This window comes from Medicago sativa, chromosome 1, assembly GCF_051527215.1.
Source record: "Medicago sativa cultivar Bolivia chromosome 1, Bolivia_mono, whole genome shotgun sequence".
Lineage (NCBI taxonomy): Eukaryota > Viridiplantae > Streptophyta > Magnoliopsida > Fabales > Fabaceae > Medicago > Medicago sativa.
In genome coordinates, this window is record NC_140749.1 from 89689366 (window position 1) to 89716505 (window position 27140).

A 27140-nucleotide genomic window follows, 5' to 3' on the forward strand; every position below is an offset into this window, starting at 1 on the left:
AATTAATTTTTAGTCTCTAATTTTTTTCTGGGACAACATAGTCCCAACTTGTACTTCAACCACTGGTAAAAAAATGGATAATTAAGTCTTCTAACAATGGTTAACAAGGAACAATTTAGTCTTTAACAATAAAGAAAAAGTCATTTTTGTCCCTACAACACAAAAATTTCCTAAATAGTTTATTCTTTAAAAATTACTCAATTGTTTTAAAATGAATGTCGTTTTAACAAAAAAAAAACCTTAATATGTGTGTAAAAACCTTAAACGACATTCATTTTGAAATGGATGGAGTATTTATTTTTGTTCTTTTTCTCCTTTTTAAAATTCAAGCAAAGACATTAGACGACAAGATTATTCAATTAAATATAATAGTACTCAGGAATTCTAAAAAAGATCTATAAGTTTATAACATATATAAAAATGGTGTCAACAATGTACCAAAAACAAATACATGTTACTTAGGCTCTAGAGAAAAAGAACAAGAATAGCATTTATAGAAGTAATAATTATTTAATGATCTTTTCTTTGGGAACAAATTGGTTATTTTTAATCATTTTCAAGGACCAAATTGTCCCTTTCAAATTATTGTTAAGACCTAATTATCATTTTTCTAACGATAATTCAGGTAGAACTAAGTTGTCTCAATTTTTTTTTTCCTCTACGTCTGAAAGTTACTTTGATTTTTCTTAAGGATTAAATTAGTTTACAGTATTTTTGGATACTAAAACGGGTATTCACTCAATGTTTTATAGTTTTATATTTTTGTTCAAAAACGATCTGCGTGTAAAATTTGTGTTGTTATTATTCATGCTAAGTTCACAGAAGTATATCATGCTATAAGGAAGAGGGAAGCTTCATTTTGCAAACCAAACATGAGATGGAAGACCAAATTTAATGTGATGTAAAATAGAAACTAAGAAATAGGCTGATTCAAAGCTTATGAAGGTGGAAGAAAATATTAAGCATTTCAATGGGGTGTGTGGAGCACTGGGAAATAGGCTCTTGATTGTTGAGTGAGTTGGTGTATATGTTTCTTACTACAGCCCCACATCGGTTAGCGTTTGAAAAAAGGAGACCACTCAAGCTATAAAAAAAGAAGAACAATTTTCCTTTCTGATCAGTTCTGTATGACAAATATCAAAGATTTAGGGTGTGTTTGGATCACCAAAGAAAGTAAGAGGAAAGATTGTAAGAGGAAAGATTGTTAAAGGAAAGAAAGTATGAGGAAAGTGAATGAAAGGTGAGATGATTTGTTAGGTTGTTTGGTATGAATGAAAGTGATAAGAAAGTGAGTGGAAAGAAAGATTTAGGGCCTGTTTGAAACACTTTTTAAAAACACTTTTTTAGTTTTTAAAAATTAAAAAATTAAAAACTTGTTTGATTACCTATTTTTAAAATATAAGTTTTGAAAAGTGTTTTGGGTTTTTTAGTTTTGGGAACTAAAAAAGTGAAAGAGCTAAAATGGGTTTTGCTTTTCTATTTTTAGTTTTCAGTTTTTAAATTAGAGAAAAAAAAGAAGAAAAGAGAAAACACGGAGTTTTTGCAGTTTTCTTCAATGGCATAGTTGTAAATAGTTTTGAAGTCTAAGGGCATTTTCATTTATTATCAAAAAAAATTGGATCAGAAAATTTCTTTCTCATTTGACAAAACACGACTATGAGAACACAGAGAAACGAAAATGACGATCTCCACCGCGATTCTTCCACGATCTCCGCCGTGATTTTTTTTGATCTCCACCGTTCTCCGCCATGATTCTTTTTCGATCTCCGCCGTGCTTTTTTCAGGTTACATCTCAGACCTTGATTTTGTTTTTCATTTTTAAATTGCTTTATGTTCTTCGATCTGAATTTTACTACTAAATTTGTAGCCATTTTTCACTTGATTTTGTGTTTATTGGCATTTAGATCTATGATTTTCAATTAGGTTAATTTTAAAATTTGAGATTGTGGTAGAATTTGAATACAAAGCACACTATAATATACTCTAGAAGCTTTGAATGCTGGAATTCCATACATGTAGACAAATTATGAATGTACAAATTTTGTGATGCTTTTTATATGTTGTTGTGTTTGATAAACTTTGATTCACTTTGTTGCTTCTTATATGTTCTTGCTATATCTTCATGATGACTCTGCTCTAGAAGTGTGTTAGGATCATGGAAGAGTGTTATTTGAGCTAATATTTCATTTTGTGTCACTTTACATGCTATCTTTGAAGCTCAATTTGTGATGCTATCTTTGAAGCTCAATTTGTGATCTATGCTATCTTTGAAGCATGCATAGTCATAGTTATAACAGTCACATTTCTGTTCACAAGGGATAATTCATGGCTCTCCTAAGTGCATTATTATGATAGAGAACATTGTTATAACAATCATATGAATGATGTATGTGAGACAGCTTCATTTGTCAACATAGACATGTAATAATTTGTTAACAGTGTACATCTATGTGAGACAATGGTTATGTGTATCGTCCTATACATGTGAGTCGTATGATCGTATCTAATGCAAGACAAAACTGAACTTTATTGATATGACTCTCTCTTTGCATATCTATTTTTTTTAACAATCTTTGCATATCTATTTTAGACATGAATCTCATCATGAATCACGATTAATTTTATGTACCTCAACTTGCCCATGTACTTTGTGTAGCCAAACACAATTTTTCTCACCTTTGGCGTAGTCAGTCACTTTTCTGTTGTTATTATTGAAGGATTATTTGAACTTTGAAGTGTCAAGAATCAATGTGTTTTAACAATTTCTAATCTTAGTTATTGATTTATGAGTTGCTGGTTAAGTTGGTAGGAACATTGTTTTTTTTTTTTTACCTTTTTTTCCAAATAATTTGAAAGATTGATCTTGAATGTTTCTGATTCTGAAAGTCAGGATTTGGCACCTAAGGGGAGCATTATTTTCTGGTGCAAGCAGTATTAGAAACTTTGACCATGAGTTATGCAGTTAGCAATATGCAGTTAGCAGTAATCACAGTCCACGTTTCGCTGCTCCTGCCTCCTCATTTGTTGCGCCTGCAACCTCTTCATCGGTCGCGCCTGCCTCCTCCTCGGTTGCTCCTGCTTCTACTGGTGTACCTGACACTTCTGCACAGGTATCCTACCTTCATCTCAGCCATCTATAATCTCAGTCATCTATTGTACGTCTGCAAAATAATGTCAATCATCTATTGCAGTTGCATTGCGACCACTCTTTTGGTTGGCCTCATTTTTGTTTGTTTTTATTTTCCAAACTGCTGCTGAAATTTTTGCCATACTTTTTATGCGTTTTTCTTGCACTTTTTATGTGCAGTAGGAGGGATAGGAGGGAAACAGAAGATAATTAATGACCCTGTGTAACTAACTGATGGCAGTGAAACTAACTTTGCTAACTGTCAACTGATGACAATTAGTGAGTTACGGCAGTTAGTTGTTTCTTTGGTTAGGCTTTACATATATAGGGGAGTCGTAAGGTTAGTAGTAGAAGCTATCTATTGAGATAATTTTGTTGAAAACCTGTATTAGATTTTACTGTACTTGTATGGAACTGCGTTTTGTTTAAACTGTCTGTCTTTACTATTCGAATGCTTGACACTATCATCCTTGTCTGGAATGGTCCCATTAATTCAATCTGTTCTGTCATTGTAAATTTTTTATATTAGTTATTAGCAGTTTATTTGTCATCTCTATAACCTGATCATATTGCACAAAAGTGATTAGAATTAGATCCATTTTTATAGAACATAACTTGTTATGAGAACTAATATTACTCAATGCAAAATATTGCTCAATGCTTACTCTAAATTGTAATGCTTATTTTTATGTTGACACATCACATGCAGTGAAAAGCAACAGGTTCGTGTGAGATCCAAGAAGGAGTCTACATCACATCATATGAATGAGGCACTTGCAGCATGGGCTAAAGTTTCTTTGGCAAGAGCTGATAGGAGTGCAGAGGCTACTTCGCGTGTAATTTCGAATTGTTCTCTTGCAAAGTCTGTGGCTGCTCTTCATGAACTAGAAGACATTTCGGATGATGCCTATGGAAAAGTTTATGAATCCGGATTGGAGGGAAGTGTATATCGCCATGTCTAATGAGAGGAAGCGTGGATGGGTACTTAGGCTCTAAGGATATAACTTGTAGTTGTTTAGGTTCTAGTGATGAGACATAGTTATCTTGAGTGCTTATCATAGTATTTGTTTAGGTTCCTTAGATTTTCTTATCTGCAATATTGGAGTTTTGTTAGTTATTTTGCGGATGATTGTTTTTGTTTGGTTATTTGATGTTTATGTTATCGACATTAATATGCTATAATATTTTGATGTGTTTTACATTTTTAAATTATGTATCGCTTGAACAAATTTTGACTTGTATCTAAAAAAATAATTTATTTTGCGACTAAATTCTACATTTAACTATAGTACTTGAAATTTAATTTGATCGGTAACTAAGGATAAAATTGTAAGAAAAAAATATAATTTATATAGGTTATTAAAAAATTAAAAAAAAACAAGTTTTTAAAAATTTTAATTACCAAACAGGTTTTCTAATTTTCTGTTTTCTAAAACTGTTTTTGAAAATTATATTACCAAACGGGTTTTCTAATTTTTTCATTTCTAAAACAGTTTTGAAAAGTCACATTACCAAACAGGTTTTTTCTTTTTCTCTTCTTGAAATCACTTTTCTAAAATTGTTTTTTAAAACATATTTTTAAAACTAAAAACAAAAAGTGTTCCAAACATGCCCTTATATTTTTCAAATGACATAAATGCCCTTATATTGAAATAGAATAGACAGTTATAAAAAAATGGAATAAAAATGGAGATATATATAAAAAAAAAAGGTGACGGTCTGAGAAACAAATTAAAATAGAACAATGGTAGAACAATTGTGTCATGCCTTACGATGACGTCAGAAGCAATTTATTGATGAAAATGCATGTGTGGTAAAGTAGAAATATACTTCAAAAAGTGTGGGTTGTATTGTCAATATATCAATTTGATGCTCCTTCCGTGTGCTTTCTTCGCATGATAGGGGAGAAGGTTTTCCAACGTGGGACCCACACAAATAACACTATCTTTCCACTCTGACAGACCATCCAAACTGTGGAAAGAATACTTATCAGTAAACTTTCTTTCCTTGCTGCTTTCTGTCCATACCCTTTCCTTAGAACCAAACAAACCCTTAGTCTTTTGTTACAATTGAGAATTGTTAATGATTGTTTTGGACAGATTGGCTAAGAAACCATAGGGAATTCTTAGCCTCTACTCTACAGTTGTTAGCCATTCTCTTAAAATTAAATTAAATTGTTAAGGGTAATTTTATAGGTAGTCAATTTTTGAGTTTTTATACAATGGTATAGATAAAGAATATATATATTTTTTTTAATTTTTTTTATCAAACATGAGGGCCAAAACCAAGAAAGAAAGACAAACTACCCTTTAACAAGGCGTGTAGTTGAAATACCAATACAATTCTCTAAATAATAGTCATTTAAGGTTTACGCACGATTATTAAGAAAATGATTAATTATGTTGATTTCAATAGTAAAATTAGTATCCTTTGCTAAAATGCCCTTATTAATTGTAGTTAGTGGAGTAGTTAAGTTAGATGAAATTTAATAAATAAGGGTATAATAATGGAAAAAGATAATAAATGCTGCATTGGTATTCTAAAGTGACAATTATTTAGAGACGGAGGGAGTAAATAAAAAGAACTAATCAGAATGAGATATTACTCATAAAGAATCAAAAGAAAACCTCCATCACAAGTCATACCTCCAACACAACACAATATTAACATCTGCACTTGAATTAACATAGGCTAGTATAATTGTGTAGAGAAGCTTGCTTTTTGACATACATTGTTTCCTAGAAAGACATGAAAATGACCCAAAACCCAACGGTAGTTAACTACCGTCGATTTTCTAGTTATAAGCCAGTGGTAGTTAACCACCGCTAGATTATATTTTTGGTAATTTCCATGTGTTTCTAGGAAACAATGGATGTCAAGAAAGCAATTCTCTTGCGTACATTACTGCATCAAAGCCTTTGTTCTTTTCAATTGCATTCCACAACCATTAGGCAATGTTAATAACAAATGACATTTTAATACAGGAAAAAGGAACATATCAATTAGAAAAGAAAAAAAATATTGCTGACATAACAGACTTAGTTCATGTTAATGCCAAACTTTCTACTTAAATTCAAAATTTTGTTCAGAATCATAAAAGCTATGAAAAGAAAAGGCAGTAGTGTGAAGACTATACATCAATTGTTAACATCATTCTAAACAAGTTGGAGGCCGGCCCAATAAATTTTATTTGTAGATGAGGCATAAAGAAAAAAATGTTTTGATATTCACACTATATAACACTTCGAATCACAATGATCAATTAAGGGCGAGGTCATTATTAGGTTCAATATATAAGTTTATGCCAATTCGAAATTATATCCGAATTTGAAACTGCCTGTAGTTAGGAGCAAGTCGTCCCGAAGAAGCAGTGAGGTGAATTTGATCCTTTCATGAAGTGTCATACAAACTACAAAGCATGAGCTTTGTTTCATGTAACAAAAATCTTGAGATAGAATCCTACAAGTTTATCAGAGTCATAGAAGGAAAGAGATAATAAATGCAAAAGGGATTTCTAGATAAGCATTTCATATATAATGGACACTAATTAACGATGTTTACATTGATGATGATTAGATTATTGGTGAACAAATACATACATGTTCAAGTGCTAAACTAAGATGAGTAAACAACATCTGCTGCAGTTAATCTGCAACTTTTTATTTTTTGTACATGCTGCATAAAGAGTAGTAACAGATAAATAGAAGTATAAAATTGGTAATATTATGTTATATTTCTTACTTCAACTTTTCTGTATCAGTTTGATCATTAAAATGGTTTTGGTGCTCGAAGATAACTGATCATTACTTTTGCCACTAATATATGCCACATGACCAAAATAAATGATATAAATTAAATCCATCTTTCACCAAAAAAACAAACAAATCCATGTCAGTAAAATTTGGTAAAGAGTTTAAATGATAATGGTAACGAATAATAAGAAAGCAAGTGATACTCACTAATACTTCTTACTGGTACAAACATTTTGATAGAATATTTCATAAGAATAAAGGGGAATATATCATACTAATGGAGAGGGAGGCTTCGTTCTGCAAACATGAGAAGGAAGAACAATTTTGATGTGACTTTACATGGGAACTAGGTATCAATAATTAGCAATGTCCAAAACTTCTGCTAGGCAGAAACATACATGCTTTGAGATATATAAGCTGTAAGCTACAATGATTCGAAACGTATGAAAGTGGAGGGAAATATTAAGCATTTCAATGAGTGTGAGTGGATCAGGGAACATTGTGAGATAGGCTCCTGATTATTGAGCAACTTGAAGGACCGTTGAGGGAGTGAGTGAGTGGTTTGTGTGTATGTTTCCGACTAAAGCCCACATTGGTTAGTGCTTAAATCAAACTAGACTGCTCAAGCTATAAATATAAAAGGACTTACCCTTGTCAAGTCACGGAGTCGTGGGACATTTGCATAGCATTTGTTTACCTTGTATTAACAAGGAGATTGCTAATTAGTGACTAACTGGCAAAGTTCAGAAACCAGTAGAAGAATCCTTTGTACTGGATTCTTCCTTTTAGGGAATACTGAGTTTTCCAGTTTGGTCATTTGTTAGCAAGATCCTATTATAAAATTCAAAATTCAAGCAAAATTTTACTACCTAAATCAAGGGAAATATTCATTTGGATGGCTGCTAAATACAACGAATTTGTTTTCCCGAAATTTTCACGACCCCTTGTGTTGGGGTTAAATGGGAATGCTTCAGCAAACGATTTTATTTTTCTATAAAAATCAGGATGGTAGTGGTGTTATGTTATGTTAAAAAAAAACAACTCATAGTGATGTTTCAATAATTTGTGTCACACAATCAAATATAGAAAATATATTTTTAAAGATTATGTATTTTTTAAATTTGTTCCAAGAACACAATTTAACATTTAACATGATCCATAAACTTAAAACATTAAAAATAACCAAAAAATGTAAGAGAGAACGCTTGACTTTCCTTTGCCCCTTCTTCTTCATTTTGCATAGCTTTGTCCATTCGACTACCATTACCAAGACCAGTCATCAAAGTACAATATATATGAAGACTAGGATTTATATTCCTTGATTGTATCTCATGATAAAAAAATCAATAACTTCATATTTTTTAGCCATACAATATGCATTGATGATTATACCATAGTAACCGCGTCAGGCTCAAAACCATCATCCTTCATCTCCCTACAAACTTCATTAACCTTCAACAAATTTTGCTGTTGGCTCCAACATTCTAACAAAATACTCAAGGTAGTATAGGACTTAAGATTAGGCTCCGATCAGTTCTTGTGCTTTATCAAACATGAAACTTTGACTTGCACGAAACATTGATTACCTTGGTAAAATCCAATATTTGAGGCTTCAATCCATATTTTTCCATCCTCTCAAACGTCTTCAATGGTTCCTTGATAATCTTATCTCTCACATATCACCGAGCAATGAGGGAAAAAGTGTCACCATTCTTTCTCAGGGTAATTTGGCGAGAGCTGATTAGGAGAGGAGCATCCCTTTGCAATGTCCCAACAGTGTTAGAAGCTAAATGTGTATGCATATCAACTTGTTCTTGTAATTGGGAGACAATGTCCATTGCAGGAGTAACTTTATGGAGAAAATTTCGACTTAAAATTTTTTCAACTGCAGAATAAGAAACATAAAGGTTACCTACATGTTTATACATATGCATCTACCAACACATACTCAAAATCAAAATCCAACTATATGCTTATGTGAAATTAGAATTTTAATGAAAACTTCTATGAATCATAGGTTTCGACAAATGAAATAGACGGCAGAAGCTGTTTTGTATAGCTTTGCTGCAAATGAAAGAAAATGACATAGGCAGCCATCACAGAACCTCACTTTCAGCATTAAAAAAACAACAGACATGGCTTTAATATTCAAAATATGTGAATATATGGAAAATGGATGTCGGATGTCCGTTGGGAGTGAATTACCATCGAAAATAAGTCTAATAATAATAATATCATTCATTTATGTTTTGAAGACAATCTCAGAGGTTAGAAATTAGACATTTTATCAAAACTAACATACAATTCAGAAAAGGATGCAACGATACATCGCACTTCACATAGGTTACTTAAAAGTATTCCTCTCTCTTTTTCAAGAAAAGAGATTAATTGACATAGTATAAGAAATTATGGCTATCTTTTGCCACACAGATTATGAAGATTAAATGAAACACCAAAATCATGCCTTTAATCCTATCCCATGCACCCCAAGTACAAGCAAATGCAGCAAAAAAAAAAAAAAAACATGTTGGATTATTATAGACATTCAGTTCAAGTTTTTTCTTAAGCAAAAATCGCACGAGTCAACACTTCATAGCAGCACAAAATTTACAAATCATGGAAGCAACAATACGCATAAATTCAGTCAAAGATGCAGATATATAGGAAATAGATGAATTTAAAAATTGAGAAATTAGCTATTTATGTCAAGGGATTTATACAACAAATTAACAACTATAGTAGAGTGAACGCAAACACCCAATTTATCCCAATTACAAATACAAGTGATAAAATCACAACGAATCTAAATGCTTCATACGAGAACAAAGAACCATAAATTAATCTATTCTAATTCCAACGACAAAAATAACACGTGGAGTTATGCAATAAAAAACAAACACAAGAAGTCCACTTTTCCTATGAGCAACATCGGTTAAAAACAACAATTCAGACAAGGAGTATCCATCTTGAAAATAAAGCACCTTTTCAATGGTTGTTCCAAAAGGATCCAACAACACTTACACAGATTTATGTAGATAAGTATCCGCAAAACATTTTCAAGGGTTACCGCCCAAATTACTGAAATTTGAAGCAATGCCTCCTAACAAAGTCAATGGATCACTTAAAAAGCTTGGTGTGATTTAGATGGCTCTATTGACCTCCTAACATGCTGAAATGCCTTTGTGTAAGTCAAGCAATTAATGGAGTATTCCTCAGTTTATCAACTTTCTTTGCAAAATGTATCACAGTATTCTCCATTCCCGCAGCCATTAGAGCTCTCTTGAAGGCACTGAACATATTAGCAGTAGGCCGAATGCCAACGTCCAGCATTTGTTGAAAGTATTTGCATGCATCATCCAACTTATTTTCATGACACAAGGAAATTATCAACGTCGAGAACATGTGAATTCCCGGAAGGATTCCCTTGTCTTTCATTTCATTCCAAACTACCATTGCCATATCCAATTGGTTTTCATTACAAAACATCCTCACCATGGTTGCATACGTGCTTACACTCGGCTCACACCCCGCCTCACTACTCATTCTCTGGAAAACGGAGTAAGCTTCTTTAGTTCTTCCAGCCTTTATCAAATGAACAAGTATTATATCATACGTTCGAGCATTCGGACCAATCCCAAGTTCTTTCATCTCACCAACAATCCTGTAAGCATCATTGATCCGCATTGACCAGCAGTAAGCACTAACAACAGCATTATAAGTAGGTGCTTCCGGCGGAAACCCACTAGCCTTAGATTTTTCAAAGAATTCAAGAGCTTCATCCATTCTACTACCATTACCAAGACCAGTGATCAAAGTACAATATATATGAGGACTAGGATTTACATTCTTTGATAGCATCTCATGATAAATACCAATAGCCTCGTCATACCTTTTCGCCTTACAATAAGCATTGATGATTATACCATAAGTAACCACATCAGGCTCAAAACCATCATCCTTCATCTCCCTACAAACCTCATCAACCTTCAACAAATTTTGCTGTTGACTCCAACCTTCTATCAAAATAGTATAGGATTTAAGATTAGGCTCTAAATTCCATTGCCGCATTTTATCAAACAGTTCTTGTGCTTTCTCAACGTGAAACTTTGACTTACATAAAACATCAATTAACTTGTTGAAATCCGAAATTTGAGGCTTCAATCCATATTTTTCCATCCTCTCAAACGTCTTCAACGCTTCCTTGATAACTTTAGCTCTGACATAACGACGAGCAATGAGGGCAAAAGTGTCACCATTGAGCAACTTTCGTTGTTTCATTTCATCAACCAAATTCCAAATCATCTTGAACTGTCTGATTTTACCCAATGCTTCAATCAAAGCATGAAAAATCTCAGTGTTGTGTTTGAATCCTTTTTGTTTCTCGGCCCAACGGAAGAAGGAAAGAGCGAGAATGCCAGCATTGCTGAGCTTGTTTAAGACATCAACTACGAGCTCCGGTGAGACTTCCACTGGAAAGTTGCAAAGAGAGACGTCGACAGGTGAATCAGGTGAGGTGGATAGGATTCTGCAGATAGTATCGGCATGTGGGTTGTTGGGTTTATGAAGAAGTGATGAGTGGAATTTGAGTGACCGAGATGGGTTTTGGATGAATTGAACGGTGGGTGATTCACAATGTAAACTTGATTTAGAGAGTGGAAGAAGATTGGGGAATCTTCTGAATGATCGTGAGAGTGTCATGGTCATGGAAAGAAGAACACTTTGATGAAGGTGATGTGCGGTTTAAGTGTTATCACCGTATCAAATTCAAGTAAGTACTCCGAGGGAGGACAATTATTTTCTTTTGATTAAATAAGTTTTTAATCCTATGAAAATAAAGTGATAGATCTTGATCTTTATAAATATATGGGTCAAAAATTTATTAAACCCTATTATTTATTTATTTTTCCCACGTGCTTCTTCCATTGAATATAATCATCTTCAAGATATTATTTGACTAAATGTGGACATCTCTTTCGATTGAAATTTAAACTTTAATACACCATGTGAAATAATATTCTTTTTTACTATACCCAGACTCAATTGGTTGATCTCGGAACATTGATTCCAATGGGATTGAGAGGTTGGCTCTGTGGAAGTTCAAACAATGTTATGTTGTTTGTTGATAGGGGTTTGCCAGTAAACACTCGACACTCAAGTAAGTAAAGGGAGTGGGGGTGAGAGATAAATGGAGTAGATAGTGTGTCCCTTTCCATATGTCCCAAGATGTTTTTATAGTTGAAGTTAAGATCAAACAGAATAATTTGGTTTTTTGTATGCGCAAAACCTAGATAACTTAAGTGTTTTCACATAGTTTTTAACTTAACTACATATGATTTCCTTCACAATCGAGAAAATACTACTAGGTGTCTATAAAGCACTGTTTAAGTAATAAAAAACAATAACTTTTAAATAAAAATTTGTTGTGTATTTATTTTCCTATTTGTCTCTTATTATAAGATCCTTCACAAATTTTACAGATACTAATTTTTTTTTATAACAATACATTTGTAAAAATATATTACTTTTACATAATTACCCTATGTTTAATGATACAATATAAGAGAGGAAACAAATTTGTGTTTCTCAATTCTTTCAAAAAAAATATATATTTGTGTTTCTCAATTATAAATATAAGCAGAGGTTTGAAGAGTCTTAAAACTATAAATATACAAAGTAGATGTTATAATTAAGGAGAAAGTAATTGACTTATATTTCTAAGAAGGGTCATGTTAACTTGTGCTCTTAGGGCACATGTTAAGCAACCCAAAAATGGAAACATATTCTTAAATTTTGTGCATTCAATTATTGAAAAGTAAAAAAGTTAAAGTCAAATGCATTAATTACAATAGAATATTTCTATTTTGAATCATTAACTTGTGCCTTGAGGGCACAAGTTAACATTTCCCTTTCTAAAATAGTACGGTGTGAAATGGTCAAAACACGACTTATAATTGGGATAGATGAGTAATGTTTACTGGCACGAGTAATGGTCAAAACGACTTATAATTTGTCCCTAAATGGAGTATTTCTTTTTATGAATTTTTTAAACAACAGTTATTAATAACAGTTTGACAGCATCACACGAGCCTCCGGAATGCGGTGATGCCATTCTTAATAGAACTTTTATTATCCATTCAGTCTATAGAAAGGTTTGTCATTTTCAATGAAAGAACAAAGATACTAAAAGTAGTTGAACAAAAACCCACGGTTGGTTGGTTATTTATTTAGCAATTCAATAGACGATGACAGTGACAGTGTTCCCCTTGCCAATATCCATCCACATCAAAGTCATTAAGTTAGTAACACGTGTGCGTGTATGTGCAGGACCATCAAACAATAATTATTATCCAATATGGTAGCATAAGAAACAAGTGCCAAAAGGTAAAGATTGATTGGAGAATGGAAAATGACAATCATATTCATAATCCAAAAAGAATAAGCTAGCTATCCTGCTCGAATCGTACAGATGAGACATATATAGAACATACAACATTTATGAAAGTGAAAAGCAAGAGGAATATCCTCCCACTTGATTCAAAGGCATCATTGGAGGATCTACCATAAATATCAAGCCTCCAAAACAATACAGCACCCCAAAGGCTCATCAAAATGCATTTCCCTTCCCCATTCCAACTCTCAACTCTTGTTTTTTATGCACAGAGCTCCTTTCGTGATTGATATTACACTTTGGTGACCAAAGAATTGTTTTTCTTTCAAAATAAATGGCAAATTCTACTGGTCAGTGCAATAGATAGACTGCGCAGCTTCCTACAATGGTTTCTATTCTTAGTGTCTGATGTGATCACTGGCACTGATTCGTCTGTGCGGTCCAGTCATCAAGAAGGCTAGAAACAGATGCCTCAAGCTTCTTAGCCTGAGGACCTGGCTTAAGAATATTGACATCACCCCACTGTGAGCACGGATCCACCCACCAGCTCCTCCGACCGGAGCACCATGCCCCTGGTGCAGCTCGGTTGCGACCACCACGTTGGAGAATTTTTTTGTCAATCATATCCAGCACGGGGTTATTAGCCTCGAACTGTCTTGCAAATGCTGCTCCACTTTCTGCCATCATATCATAAACAGATGTATTAAGGAAGAGAGGTTCCATCTTCGGAGGATTGTCCCATATCATGTATCGTAAGTCACCATTCACTGTTGTGTTCTTAAATTCGGGTGCATTGCAAATGACTGAGTGAAAGTAGCCTTCTTGAGATAACTTTACATTTGTAAAATACATTAGTAGCGTTCGTGGTAAATTATCCCAACCGAAAATGCAGAACTCCAGAAAGGGTCGGCTCAATGTGACCCACGGTGAACCTGAGCGGCATGAAAAGCATTCAATATGAAAAAGAAATAGAAAAAATCATAGTCAGGGATGTGTTGTACGCATCGGAGAATATATTTACCAGTGAAGAGTTTGAATGCATCAGGTGTTGCTCTCTTCTCTGTAGCTTGAAAAATTTGACTTCTCCTTGCTAAATATGTTCCTGGATCAACTACAATAGGCTTGAATCTGTCACTCCTGCATGTGCAATTGAATAAAAACATAAATAATCCAGGACCAACTGAATAAGTGCCACAAAGTAGAGGTATGATTCAGCAGTGGTTTTCATACTCTTTCCATCCAAGGTCACCAGTGTGATCAATGAAATTGAGGTCTCTATTCACGGAGGAGAAAACATGGGATAGATCTGTTAAAAAAGACAAGCACAATATGAGCACAATCATTAGAAAGGTCTTAGGAAAGAAGACAAACATCAAATTGAGATTTGTGAATATGGAAGAGACATGAGATATATAAGGATCTTACAACAAGCACAATTCAGTGAATAAATTTCAGAACAACAATATAAGCTCTTCCTCACACATAAATTATAAAACAAAAAGTGTAAATGTTCTTGTACTGCAACAAAAATAATATAGAACAAACTAATATAGATACCAAGTTCTACGGTCATCGGAGAAATACCAATGCTTTGTGCTTAGTATGAGGCATGCCACAACTCCAAGAACCAAAGCAGATAAATATGTTGCCAGTTCGCAATCTTTAGGCTGATGAAAATATGTGGCCAACCTCAAACAGTTTGTGTCAGCCAGCCACAACGCCTCTGCACAGTTCTGATGCAAAAATATCATAAGAAAACATAACCTGAACGAATGAGCGGCACAGTGGTGAAGTGAGAGAGTGTGGAAGTGATGGAGGAGAAAGGAGAATAAATGGAAGGGAACAAAGGAGCCAAAGAAGAGAGAAGGAGTTGGTTTGGAACTATTTTGTGAAATGAGTGAGTGGGTGTCAGATATTGATGTGGTTTATTTGTTGTGAAGATAACAACCAATTAATCAAGACAGAGTTGAGAGCAGGGGAAAAAATCAACAGAGGTATATACATTGTCAGCAAGGACCTTAATGTTTTCACAATTTAAAGAGAAAATATAGTGGGTGTTTGCTTTCGCATTTGCAAGGGCATTAAATGCATGTTCAATGTGAAGCTCCAGTTGGTAGCTTCATTCACTATCATGAGGTGAGCAGTTCCAAAGATCTACATTATAGATAATCATTAGCCCCAGCGATAATGAACTCAACTTCCATTTCCCATGAATCGTGACGCTGACCCCACTCACACCACTCTATCTTTTGTGATAACTTTTTCATCTTATGCACAATTTGTTGCATTTGAGCGCATGCTGAGCTATATCCTCTAGTCACCATATCAGTTAGACTACCTACTAATTTAGCACTGGAATCTTTATTCGACTTTATAAGGATGCCTAAAAATCCCTGCAACTAGAATACCATGCCATCCTCCAGTCTTCTTAGATTTGTATAATTAGATTAGTATTTCGGTTTCTCAATTCATAGGAAAATAAGAACAATTGCATGATATCACATGCAATCAGAAGAAACTCTTGGTCTCTTATCAGATCCTAACAATTATAACTGCATGAGATATTCAACTATTTAAGGCATGAATAAAATCACCAGCTCAGAACCAATCTCTTCACAGAAAGTTTCATCGAGTTCCCTCAGCATATAGAGGTAGTTTGATGAATCTATACCTCGGAATATATATTTTTAAGATGAAAACAATAAATTCTTTCAATGGCTGTAACCAGCAAAGAGGAACAGGCAAAGGGGTCCAGGGGAGGCAATTGAGCCCTGCCCCATCCCCTATAAGCACCCTTCTATAAATGCCTTATCTGAAACCCTCCACCCGTTCCCTCAATACCCTTCTACTATCTCTATCTACTTACTCCTCTCCCCTTATTTGTGACCCCTGTTTCAACTGTACACCTTTTTACTCTTTTCATAGCCCCCTCTTAACCAATTTCTTGACTTCACTTCCTGGATGTTACCAAACATTCCTTATGTATGGACAACAAATCACATGAATAACTTGTCTTAGTGTCCTATGCAAACTCAATAGTATTATAGTCTAAATCATGGACAGTATCCAGTAAACTGTAAAATTCATGTGAAAAACCAAATTAGAAAAAAAATCTAAGTACCATGAGGACAGGGCTCATTTTAATCAAACTGTTGCAACCAATCCAATGTTATAACCTGAAGACATTTCGGTATCATTCATAAAGTATAAACCTTATACTTCAGGATCTCAAATTAAAAAAGCCTATCAAAAAATGATGAAAACTTACAGAAGCTGAGAAAGCATCCTTTCATCACAAAAAAGTAATATTTCAAGGACCTAAAAAGAAAAGGCATCTATGAATACTTAGTCTTTTACTGATATACACAAATTCAAGCTGACCAATGATAAGAAATCATTTCCCTATAATGCAGAACACGTAACTTTGGAGCAAGCTTATTGACTTGAACATTAATTCTAAGATACCATGTTTCCAATTAATACTGCATTTCAAATTTCCTAAATCAATCAAACCAGGCCATGAAAATAGTGAATAAAAGGATAAAAAACTGAAATAGAAACATTCCAATGAATACCAAACCACCACACACAGAACAATCTCAATATTGAATTGCCAAGCTCGTTAGTTTAAAACACACTAATTGTTCAAATTTCCAATTCACACCACACTCATTACTGTATATATAGAAACATCCACAATCAAATAAAAGGCACAAATTTCACAAAGCAAATAGAAACAACCAAAATTTGCATACCATCCTGTGTAATGAGAGGATAATCACGAGCACTCAAAGTGATAAACCAATTCCATCCACTATCTAATTTAAGCATAATAGCAGCAGCACGTAGCGTGATAGCAACATTGGAAGAACCCAAATAAGTGATCCAATCAGCTTTACCAACCACATCAACATTCCCAAAAGCCCGAATCGCGGGAACAGAACTAACAGCATCAGCCAAACCCTGTCTCTCTTCATTCCTAGCATCCATACCAAGATGAAGCAAATAACGGTTCCTCGGATGATAAACAGCCAACAACAAACGAAAGATCCGGTCTTTATCACCATGTCCACCAGAGATAAAGTATGCAAAAGCAGGAGGATAATGAGAACCATGTTGAACAAGTGATGGAAAAGGCTTTTGAGAACTGAAAGTTGAAAAAGAAGACATTAACAAAAGCATTAAAGATAAAACTGCTGCACTGAATAGCGTGAAAAGCCATTTTTTTTCAGCTCCCATAACTAATTTCACTATGTGGGCATATGAAAGTTTAGATTTTGAGAAGTGTGTTTGGTTAAAGTTTGGATTTTGAAACTATTTGCGTTAATGGGTCGTTGAAGATCTTGGATTTTTGAAACTCTATATTGATGATGTACATCGAAGTAATAGATAAATAAATAAAATTGAAGATGTAAAATTGAAAACCCAGATCAGAAATTTCCAAAATTTTGCACCAGAATTTGTTTGATTCTTAGTAATTGAATGTTGGAATTTTTTGTGGAAAGGTAAATTAGGAAAGTGAGGTTTGTTAAAGAGGTCTAGGGTTTTTTTTTTGGGTTAGATTGGTTGTTGGGGGAGTTACAGAAGAAGATGGAGATTGGAGATCACGGATTTGTATTTTTCTTTCTTATGTTCTCATTGTCATTCATTCAAGTCAAATTTCAGGTTTATTTCTTACCAAAAAAATATATTAAGGTTTATTTCATTTTTTAGCAACCCAAGAAAATAAATAGAATAAAAAAGCCTAGAAGGATTTGTCAAAAAAAGCCTAGAAGGAATGCATTTTATTTTAGCAAAAAGAATAAAAAAAAGTGGAGAAGAATATACATGCATTACATGAAGCAGATTTTATTTGGGGCCCTTATTTGGCTGATATTAATTTAAGACTTTAAATCAATGAGATTGGATATAATGGAAATGATTATATTTGACAAATAATTTTAGTCGAAAAGATATCCACATTTAATATAATTTTAGTCAAAAAGATATCCACATTTAATATCTAACATGCTTCAAATAGATTACATTTAATAAAATATTAGAGAAAATATACAAAAATAATTACTCTTTCTAATTAGGACCTATATTTGTTTGTGTTATATTATCGGTTTTAAAAATACACTTACAAAAGTTAATTTTGTGGTAAAATTATATATTTTTATTACATTAGTGCAATACTTTAAATCTTTAATTTAGTTTATAATTTTTTTTTGTGATCGAAGTTTGAACCTCAAACCTTGCACATATTATGCATTATTCATAACAATTGAACTCACGAGAACTTTTGACAAATAATTTAGTTTATAATTTGAGTTGTACAAAAATAATAATGATAATATTGTGACATGTATTTACACAAAATATTACTAATATAATAAGTAATTGATTCAAGTGTTAATGAACTCTCTCAAATGATTAAAAATTCAAAAGAACATGAGTTTAATTTCTGGGTGAAATAGTTTTTAGTGAAACTTTATTTATCTTTTTCAACTTCGAATTATTAGCGCACTTTTTTCTCTTAAGCAAATGGTTAAAAAAATATGGGAAATGTTAACGAGTGTCTCTGGGGCACAACCTTTAAAAAGTAATTTTTTTAAAAAAAATTAATGTAATCAATGCATTGAAAATTGAAATTTTTGATTTTTTTATGAAATAATTTCTTCTTTTGAAATGTTTAAAGAGTGTTTCAGAGCACTCGTTAACAAGACACAAAAAATATAGTTTGTATCCTTTCTCATTATTACTCATTTTATGACATCGATGTATATTGATTGATTATTTTTGCTGATAATATGGATTAAATTCCATTTATTTTAATAGCTACTATTTTCAATCATACTTATATCTAATCCATCTTAACATTGCTAATGACTTTGCAAACCCTAAACCTAAATGGTTTTGGCTCCAAAACGATGCTGACCGTTGGATCTCATCATTTGGCTCAGCATACATCTCATCCTTTGATATAATTTGACTTCAAACTTTCATTTCCCCATGCCTGATACATTAAATATTAAATGCTCTTAGTTATGGCTTTCCACCGTACATTAAATGTTGTTATTGTTTCCCAAAATCCTCCTTCTCACGTTTTCTACTTCTTATGTTTCCAAAACTGAACCCCTCCCTCCCTGAGAAAAAAAAAACAACGAACTCATCCATTCTCCCCCTCATTTTTAGTTTCTCTTTCAGTTTCATTCCTTCTTCATATTCGCCACAAAATAACAAAAAACAACGTACTTTAAATTCAAACCAAAATCATAACATTCATCTTCTTTATTCTTTCTCTCTCCAATCGATTCAATTTTTCACAATGAACCAGAGAGTTCCTTCATCTCGAACTGTTCGAATCGGCCGAGTCAAGCCTCACCTGGTAATCGCACCATTTTCTGTGATGATCATCATCTTCGATTCAAGGTTCGCTCCATCCATTTCGTCGCATTGCACTTTTCCGATTTTGTTGCCAACGAAATTTTCGTAACTGTATAATCTTGATATTTTGGGCATTGCATTTTTTTTTTTAGGATTTTAATTTCTGGATAGCTTTCTAAAGTAAATTGGTGATATTTCATTTGGAATTCAGTGAAATTGTAAGTATCAGAGATTCGGAGTGTAAGGATTGGAGTACGATGGTTCAAATGGAATATTTTGCATCAGTTTTAGGTACTCCCTCTCTCACTATTTTTCTCTAATTTGTATCAATTTGTTAAGGTTTAGAAATCTCTACCACCACTTTATCTTTGCAAAACATTTTCTTTTTCTGTCAATTGAATCTTCAATACCTCTTCTATTAGGTCAGAATTTATCTTACTTGATGGTTCTATCAAAATGGATTCTAAGTTTGTAGAAGAAAGTTATGAACTTTTTAACTTAAAATAGTTGGTTTCTCTATTCATTTGTGACATTTTGAACTATATTGTTTGTTAGATTGGTTGTTTCTTAATTTTTGTTTTGAAAAGTTTCTAGCTTTAGTTAAAAATAGTTGAAGAACTAATGGGGTTGTGAGTTTCTGTTTAATAGAATTTCTATTTTGAGATGACGCCTTATTTGTGTGCTTGCTCATGATGTTTTGCTTGCTTTGTATTTTACTTTGTTTTTGTTACTTATGACGATTATTTTGGATTTGTTTTAATAATGGAGACCATGAAACATGAGCTTTATAAACAAGTGTTTGACAAAAGATATCTTTATAGCGGAGATGACTTACTTGATGCTACTGTGTTTGTCGCTATGTTACATGACTTTGGATGAAAATGGATTTTTTAGATAGTTTTCTTCTTTCTTTCTAAAACCTTTTTAATGGTTTCTGGTATGCAAAAAAACTATAACCAACTATGAAGAGCTTATGTTTATTTAGCCCATATCTAACTAAATTCCCACGAGTTCGACACAAAAATTAAATGTGTAGTTTTTAAAATTAGTCATTTAATTGACATCTGATTTATAGGAATGAATATGAAGTGTTTTTGTTTCTCTTGCAAAAATTTCATTCTATACTGATACATCTGCTAACATGGTTGTTTTGGACAAGTTTTCTAATTTTTTTGCCATTCTATAACATGATATACTTGATTACAATGAGTTTTACTTCTATATTTAATAACTTGGGCATATTCATCGTTTCTTACTTGCTTTGGTATAGATTTATCAAGACATAAATGCCTGGAGAGGATTGGTTAAATTCAACTGGTCAAATTGGATTTGTGATGTCACAACTCATAGTCTGATTAGTTTTAAACTACCTATACATGCTGTGATTAGTTTTAAAGAATGCTATAATAGACATTAAGTTATAATAGTTTAATCTTTGTTTGTTTATCATCTTCTACAAGTTTCATATATGGAACTAATACAAAGTGATGAGGGTAGAACCTTGAAAGAAAAATGATTGCTATGGAAATATGATAATGTTCCTGGTATGAGTTAAAGTATTTTTTTTTTTTATTAAGAATGGGATAAAAGAGGCTATCACTTATACTATTGAACTGGGTATTTTAATAAGAAACTAAGACTTCATTAAATATATCATATTTCACTTAAAGGAAGAATGTGGGAAATAAATAGGATTTTGAAACTTCTTATGAAGACTTTCTGTGTGCCTGATAAAAGAAGCATGCTGGAAATTAATTTGACAGTAGTACACATGAGAGTTGTGTGGATGAGTGCCTAACCTTTCATCTTTACTTAACATGTTAATTACCTAATTTTTCTTAATCTCATCTAAATGAGTGCTTTGTGTCAAGGTTTATGTTTGTTTTGAACTTTTAAAGCAATACAAGCACCTCATGTATTTCAGGATTGTGAATTTGCTCAGAGAACAGTAGATATGTACCATACAATAAGGCTCTTTTTGAGACTGTGATATAATATCTTATACTTAACAGGAAGCAAGATGCGCTCCAAATTTTTCCAGATGGTTCTAATTAGTATCAAATCAAAATTTATATGGTTCTAACTCCAAAATTTGTGTGCTCTAATTGTTGTGATACAATGTAAGTCTTATTAATTTATCTCTTAGGATCGGTTTTAACTGATTGCATTTTTTGTTTTCAGTCTGTCGGCAAATTTTGCTGCTGCCAAATCTCATGATCATAAGGTGCTGCAAGGGTCAAATTAGATCCACATGTTATGCAAGACGACTTTCATTCAGTTTGGGTTGAAAGTGAAACAAGGACAGCCACATGTGTCTCTAATTAAAACAGAAAATGACGAGGCTCTAATAAGGACAACCACATGGTATGCAAGAGAAACTTTCATTCAGTTAGAGGAGTATTAAGTTTGAGATTAGTATCTAGATTGTCTAACTTATTCTTTATATTAAACTAACTCAAACAGTTTGAAGCTTTATTTTTAGAAAACTTCCCATTGCAACTAAGGTCTTCATATAAAAAAAGTTTGGTTCCACATTGTTTTAAGTTTTGTAGTTTCAGTTTAAACATTAATTTTTTTAACATGAATCTTTTTATAGTTAAGATCATTCTAACATGAATCTTTCAAATAGTAATAATACAAAGACTGGGAAATGATGAACCTGATTTTAATTTGGAATTAGTAATCCTCAATAAGAGTTTTAGAGAAAATGAAGACTCTTATTTATAATGAACGAGAACATGTTTTTGTAAACACTGCATGTGCGTGGTGCATTTTCATTCAACAATCATCTATTTTTGGGTGAACATTTAACAACCATCTTTATTCTTAGTGTTATATGAATTGAATTGTTTGTTTTAGGTACATTTTTGCTCTGATGTATTTATTCTAAACATCACTCACCCTTTGATGTTGTAACTGAGGCACTCAAGTTCAAAGTGAAACACATCAACATTGGGTTGAATGCCTTCATGTCAAGTTTAGAGACTTAAAATCAAAGGATGAATTTGTTATTTGATCTGTGATGGCTCATAATGGGTGCTCCTCCACCACTCAGGAGTATCAGCTATCTACTAATTAATGTTGAAAGCAAAACTGCAAAAAAGTTTAATTCACAAATTTTAGTTTGTTAATAGTTTTGCTTCATCCAAGTTCAAGGTTTAGGGAAATTGAGTATTTGTTTTCATTTTTGTTTTAATAGACTGCAGGTTGGGTTTGTACTTACAAGGTTAGTAATATGTTTTCCAAACTGGTGTTTTTTCTTGGATAATATTTTTGTAGTATAACCTGAAGAGGATTCTTGATACTCTTATTAATGTTGTTCTTTTTTTTATTGGCTGTTAACAAAATAATAGATCTCTCTGTTATTATTCTTAACTTGATGCTAAACCTTGCAACTTTTGGTTCTTCTAGGGTAGGCCATTGGTTCACAACTTTGTGGCAATGGGATGGGATGAATTATGAGGTTGTGACTAGCACATTTTGGCTAATGAGTATGTTCGATTGATGTCAACCATGACACTAAAACAGAAAAGAATATACGACACAATCATGACAAGAATTAATGTGAATAAAAAAAAGTGATCTTTTAGTTAAAAAAAATTGATTTTTTTTCAAAAAAATCCAAAACAAACGGGGTCCCATATTGCAACATATTAGTTTCTCCATTGTTTATGACCCGGGCGGTAGCACGGGTAAAAGTTCTAGTTGAATTTAATTAGTATATACTCTTACAACATTTTACACGTGAATTTAACAACATGTTGTTCGTCCGGTAATTACAATTGAGATGATAGAAATGTTCGTGGATATATGTTTACATGGCGCAAATTTGAACATGCATTACTCATCGTTTTAACATAGTGTGTATGTGACTTTTACAGCTAAATCATTTGAAATAATAATAATAACACAATATGTCCCCTAAAAAAATAATACAGTATGCCGTTACGTTTAATCCATATGACAAGTTATGTATATTGAAACATCATAGAATAAAATTTAAAAAAAAAAGTTTTAAATTAATATGAGAACCTATCGTTGAATATATGGCTAAGAATAAGAATCAATTAATATAGACTTGTATATATATTTTATATATTTTCCAAAGGTAGTGTTAGTTTTGATAACGTAACTTATAATCAATTTCATATTGATGATATTGGTTCCTGCTGGCTTAATGCTCTGGCAGTATAGCGCCTTCTTGTACCAAGGGGAACTAACTGTGTTTTGTCTTCAATGGCTATGACTATGACTATATCATCATTCACATGAGATCCTGCTTCACCTGGTTCTACTTGTCTCGGTGAACAAGGCATTATCCTCCTAAGTGGTTGCATTAGACAACGTAGTAACTTCAGTTGTTACCAACAATCCACAAAATATTCAATGTTATATATATGATTGATTTTATACTATCTTTCCAAGGACCAAAATCACGCACATTTCAATCAATCATTTCTCTCATAAAATTGAAGACGATTTAAAAACATCAATCAAGTATATCAGATCACTTTTAACCAAGTCTTATGATAAACGGATTATTTGTAACAAAACTGCTAGATGATTGTGCAATTCTATATTGAAACAATCGGGTCTTCATCACTGATTTTTACTACTCCTGCTACTAATACTGCCCTCGCTTTCACCAATGCTTCCATTGTCACTTCTGCATTCTCCTGGGTTCAGAGCTTTCAACAGCATTGGTTCCTTTGTCCATCTCATCATCTTGATGTTCCTCGACTTCATTTTTGGTAGATGGTGAAGCACCAGTGGATGGTCCAGATGAACTATCAGCTTTGATGGCTGTGACATGATATAAATGCAACATTAAATTAATGTCAATCAGATGTGAATGCATGAAGCACGAGTCCAATATCAACACAAAGTCCAGATATTGTATTACAAAAACCAATACAAAAAACATCATACATACCAGCATTCTCAAGTTGACCACTATCTACACGTTCCACATTAACCTTGCAGAATCAACTTAAAGAGAGAGAAATTAGATAAGAAGTGCAAGAAATAAAGGATAGTCTCCATTTGTCAACAACAAACATTTTTAATGAACTACTAACAACTATGATAAAGATAGTTGGTAAGCACTTACTGATGCAGTCTCAAAGGAGCTCCTCGCACTGCTAAAAGGTGCTAGTTTTCTGGACTTCGCAATGGGAGACGAATCAGCAACAGTTGCTGCCGCAACAGTTGAAGACTCGCCAGGCTTTTGAATATGCTGCAGTTGCTCAACTGCCTTATCAATCAGTTCCAATCGAAGTGTCTCACCATCGAAGAACAATACAGCATCATTTTCCTTGTATTCCTCACTAGTTCCCTCAAATGTCACCTTGGACTTTCCTATCTGTTTGTTCTGAGATTCCACAAAGACGCTTTTCTCTTCGGTGTGGCATAGCAATCCTAGCTTAGCACTGTCAGCTGACTGAGGCTTAAATTCATCTATAAAAATTTCAAAGCTAAGATTAAAACACAAAATAGACATAAAAAAGCAGAACAATATATTTATTTCAAATCAAGATGAATTTTCATGTTGATAGGAACAATTAGGAAACAAATACAAACATTCCAAACACAATATTATAAAAGGATTATGTTGCTTTGTAACTTACACCGTAGAGTGCAGTATTTGTTATATAGGATTCATCTTTGAAAGAACGTCCTGGAGTGAGATTGTAACACTTATCAAATCAGGATCCGCCTCGAGTTCTTCTTTAGATTTGTGTGTCACTATGGAAGAAAAGTCCAGGAACTTAACACGGCCTGTTTTGAGGAATTTTTATTAAACTCATTAGATTCAAAAATAAATGAACATATAAAGATAAACCAAATCAACAAAGTACATATTGTATCCTCATCTATCCTTCTATCACAATCTAAACTCTCTAAAAGAGTCCATAATCAACATAATCATAATAGAATCTGATAAAGGCATTCTGACTATTATATTTTTACCTCTTTCAGCACCACCAAAACGATTTTAATGACTACATTATCAGATTGTATTATCCATTGCAAATAAACTACATTTATACTTGTGCTATAATCACGTAAACATAAAGTTGATGATTAGAAACCCAAAAGCTAATAAATTATCAGCATTACTATTAACAGGAGCAAATGAAAAGTTATAACTAACTGATTTATCCTATTTTGGTGTTACCTCTCAACATACCCCTTTGCTAAGGTGTTTCCACACAAGATAAACGACGAATGATTGCTTATGATTGATAAAAAGATGGCATAAGAAATCTCGGCCATTGTGATGGATAGAAGGATTTCATAATAGTCCTATATGAAGCTGTCTAGTTTCATGTTTGTATTGCACAAATTTCATCCATGTAAATCTAGACTTATCATCAATAATCGTTGAAGTATCAAATATTGAACATAGAATCGAAATGCAGAATAGGGAAACCAGGTATCATAATCTATCATATCAGAATCAGAAATAATGGTACTATTATGAAATGACAATCTTCTTTGTTTAGAGAAATGACAAATTTCACATGCTTTTTGTACATGCAAGCAACATAATCAATGTGATATGTGGCACTAGCACCTAAATTCAAGATTAAAAAGATGTTGAATTTTTACCTGAAATTGAAGAGGAAGTGATGATGTTATCTGTAGCAACAAGGTTTGAGGTATGAGAGGTGGTTGCAGGATTGGATTGTGGAAGTTATGACAAGACATTAGGATTTGTATGAACCTTGATACTGAGTTGTTTTCTTTCTTCATTTTCAATCCTTGAAAATGCCTCGTCCAGGACAGGAATGGGATCAATACCAAGGATTTCGGAACGAGTAGCAGCAAAATTGTCATTCAACCCTTGAAGAAAGTATAAAGTCTCATCTTCCGACCTATGATCAATAGCAGTGTCATAAGCATAGCACGTAGAACGGCATCGAGAGATAGGTCGAAAAAAGCCAGCTCTTCAAGAAGATTCTTGAGTTTTGTTCTGTAACTACTAACTGAGGAGTCACCTTGTTTCAATGAAAAAAGATTACAACGAAGTTGATAAATTCGGACAAATTTACCATGGGAGTATCCATCTTTGAGTTCTTGCCAAAGAACTGAAGCATCAGTGATATCTTCGATGCTTTCTTGAATCAGTGAAGATATGGTGGCACGTACACCAGATAACACAAAATCATTGCATCTCATCCAAGTAGGAAAAAGTGGGTCAGTGGAATCTGGTTTCTTGATTGTGCCATCAAGAAATACAAACTTGTTCTTACTTTTTAAAATACCGATCATGGCTTCAGACCAGGTAGCATAGTTAGGGCCCTTCAGTTCTTCGGTTTGGAAAAAGCCACGGTCATCTTGATGAATGTGGTAGGGGCTCAAAGGATCATTTGCATAATCGGTTTCCATGGAGGAAGAAGATTAGTCACAAAGAAAAGAGAGAAGCAAGGTGAGAAAAGAGAGAATCTTTTTTTTTTCTTTCTACTGATATCAGATTATGAGATTGTGAACTCTGATTCTA

At 33.1% G+C, this 27140-nt stretch overlaps 3 protein-coding genes and 2 long non-coding RNA genes across 11 annotated transcripts; 2 read left to right on the plus strand and 3 right to left on the minus strand.

The window, feature by feature from the left end:
• Positions 1–1471: 1471 nt before the first annotated feature.
• Positions 1472–4336, plus strand: LOC146958922 (uncharacterized). Of its 4 annotated transcripts, none has more exons than XM_085740422.1 (3): positions 1472–1784; positions 2891–3110; positions 3837–4336. In XM_085740422.1, the coding sequence occupies exons 2-3, from the start codon at positions 2950–2952 to the stop codon at positions 4087–4089; spliced, it is 414 nt and encodes a 137-aa protein (XP_085596548.1). In that variant the 5' UTR covers positions 1472–1784; positions 2891–2949; the 3' UTR covers positions 4090–4336. The 4 variants fall into 4 exon arrangements, with proteins under 4 accessions (XP_085596548.1, XP_085596547.1, XP_085596546.1 ...); XM_085740421.1 differs by having other exon boundaries at positions 1552–1784; positions 2887–3155; XM_085740420.1 differs by having other exon boundaries at positions 1559–1784; positions 2891–3155.
• Positions 4337–7962: 3626 nt separating this feature from the next.
• LOC146958923 (Tetratricopeptide repeat (TPR)-like superfamily protein) lies at positions 7963–11712 on the minus strand. 2 transcript variants are annotated; one of them, XM_085740425.1, is made up of 2 exons: positions 9901–11712; positions 7963–8764 (listed from the first exon to the last, which is right to left on the minus strand). In XM_085740425.1, exon 1 carries the CDS (start codon positions 11581–11583, stop codon positions 10069–10071), a length of 1515 nt encoding a protein of 504 aa, XP_085596551.1. In that variant the 5' UTR covers positions 11584–11712; the 3' UTR covers positions 7963–8764; positions 9901–10068. The 2 variants fall into 2 exon arrangements, with proteins under 2 accessions (XP_085596551.1, XP_085596550.1); XM_085740424.1 differs by having other exon boundaries at positions 9861–11667.
• A 1539-nt stretch (positions 11713–13251) lies between these two features.
• Positions 13252–17907, minus strand: LOC146958924 (Core-2/I-branching beta-1,6-N-acetylglucosaminyltransferase family protein). Its single transcript, XM_085740426.1, has 4 exons — positions 17023–17907; positions 14498–14573; positions 14289–14404; positions 13252–14199 (listed from the first exon to the last, which is right to left on the minus strand). Exons 1-4 carry the CDS (start codon positions 17504–17506, stop codon positions 13682–13684), a joined length of 1194 nt encoding a protein of 397 aa, XP_085596552.1. The 5' UTR covers positions 17507–17907; the 3' UTR covers positions 13252–13681.
• Positions 17908–19306: 1399 nt separating this feature from the next.
• Positions 19307–22967, plus strand: LOC146958925 (uncharacterized). Of its 2 annotated transcripts, none has more exons than XR_015024754.1 (4): positions 19307–19681; positions 19789–19927; positions 21818–22000; positions 22496–22967. It is a non-coding gene; the product is annotated as an uncharacterized LOC146958925 (long non-coding RNA). The 2 variants fall into 2 exon arrangements; XR_015024755.1 differs by having other exon boundaries at positions 19848–19927.
• Positions 22968–23591: 624 nt separating this feature from the next.
• Positions 23592–26935, minus strand: LOC146958926 (uncharacterized). 2 transcript variants are annotated; one of them, XR_015024757.1, is made up of 5 exons: positions 26249–26935; positions 25264–25414; positions 24747–25093; positions 24570–24612; positions 23592–24439 (listed from the first exon to the last, which is right to left on the minus strand). It is a non-coding gene; the product is annotated as an uncharacterized LOC146958926 (long non-coding RNA). The 2 variants fall into 2 exon arrangements; XR_015024756.1 differs by having other exon boundaries at positions 24570–24625.
• Positions 26936–27140: the final 205 nt, after the last annotated feature.

What these genes read in the sequence shown, in the direction of transcription:
- LOC146958922 (XM_085740421.1), top strand. Translation starts at nt 2,950, where the DNA reads ATGAGTTATGCAGTTAGCAATATGCAGTTAGCAGTAATCACAGTCCAC. An exon ending in TATAATCTCAGTCATCTATT is followed by an intron (nt 3,156 to 3,836) that starts GTACGTCTGCAA and finishes CATCACATGCAG; the next exon opens with TGAAAAGCAACAGGTTCGTG.
- LOC146958923 (XM_085740425.1), bottom strand. Translation starts at nt 11,583, where the DNA reads ATGACCATGACACTCTCACGATCATTCAGAAGATTCCCCAATCTTCTT.
- LOC146958924 (XM_085740426.1), bottom strand. Translation starts at nt 17,506, where the DNA reads ATGGGAGCTGAAAAAAAATGGCTTTTCACGCTATTCAGTGCAGCAGTT. An exon ending in TCCTCTCATTACACAGGATG is followed by an intron (nt 14,574 to 17,022) that starts GTATGCAAATTT and finishes CTTTTTTAACAG; the next exon opens with ATCTATCCCATGTTTTCTCC. An exon ending in TGCATTCAAACTCTTCACTG is followed by an intron (nt 14,200 to 14,288) that starts GTAAATATATTC and finishes CATGCCGCTCAG; the next exon opens with GTTCACCGTGGGTCACATTG.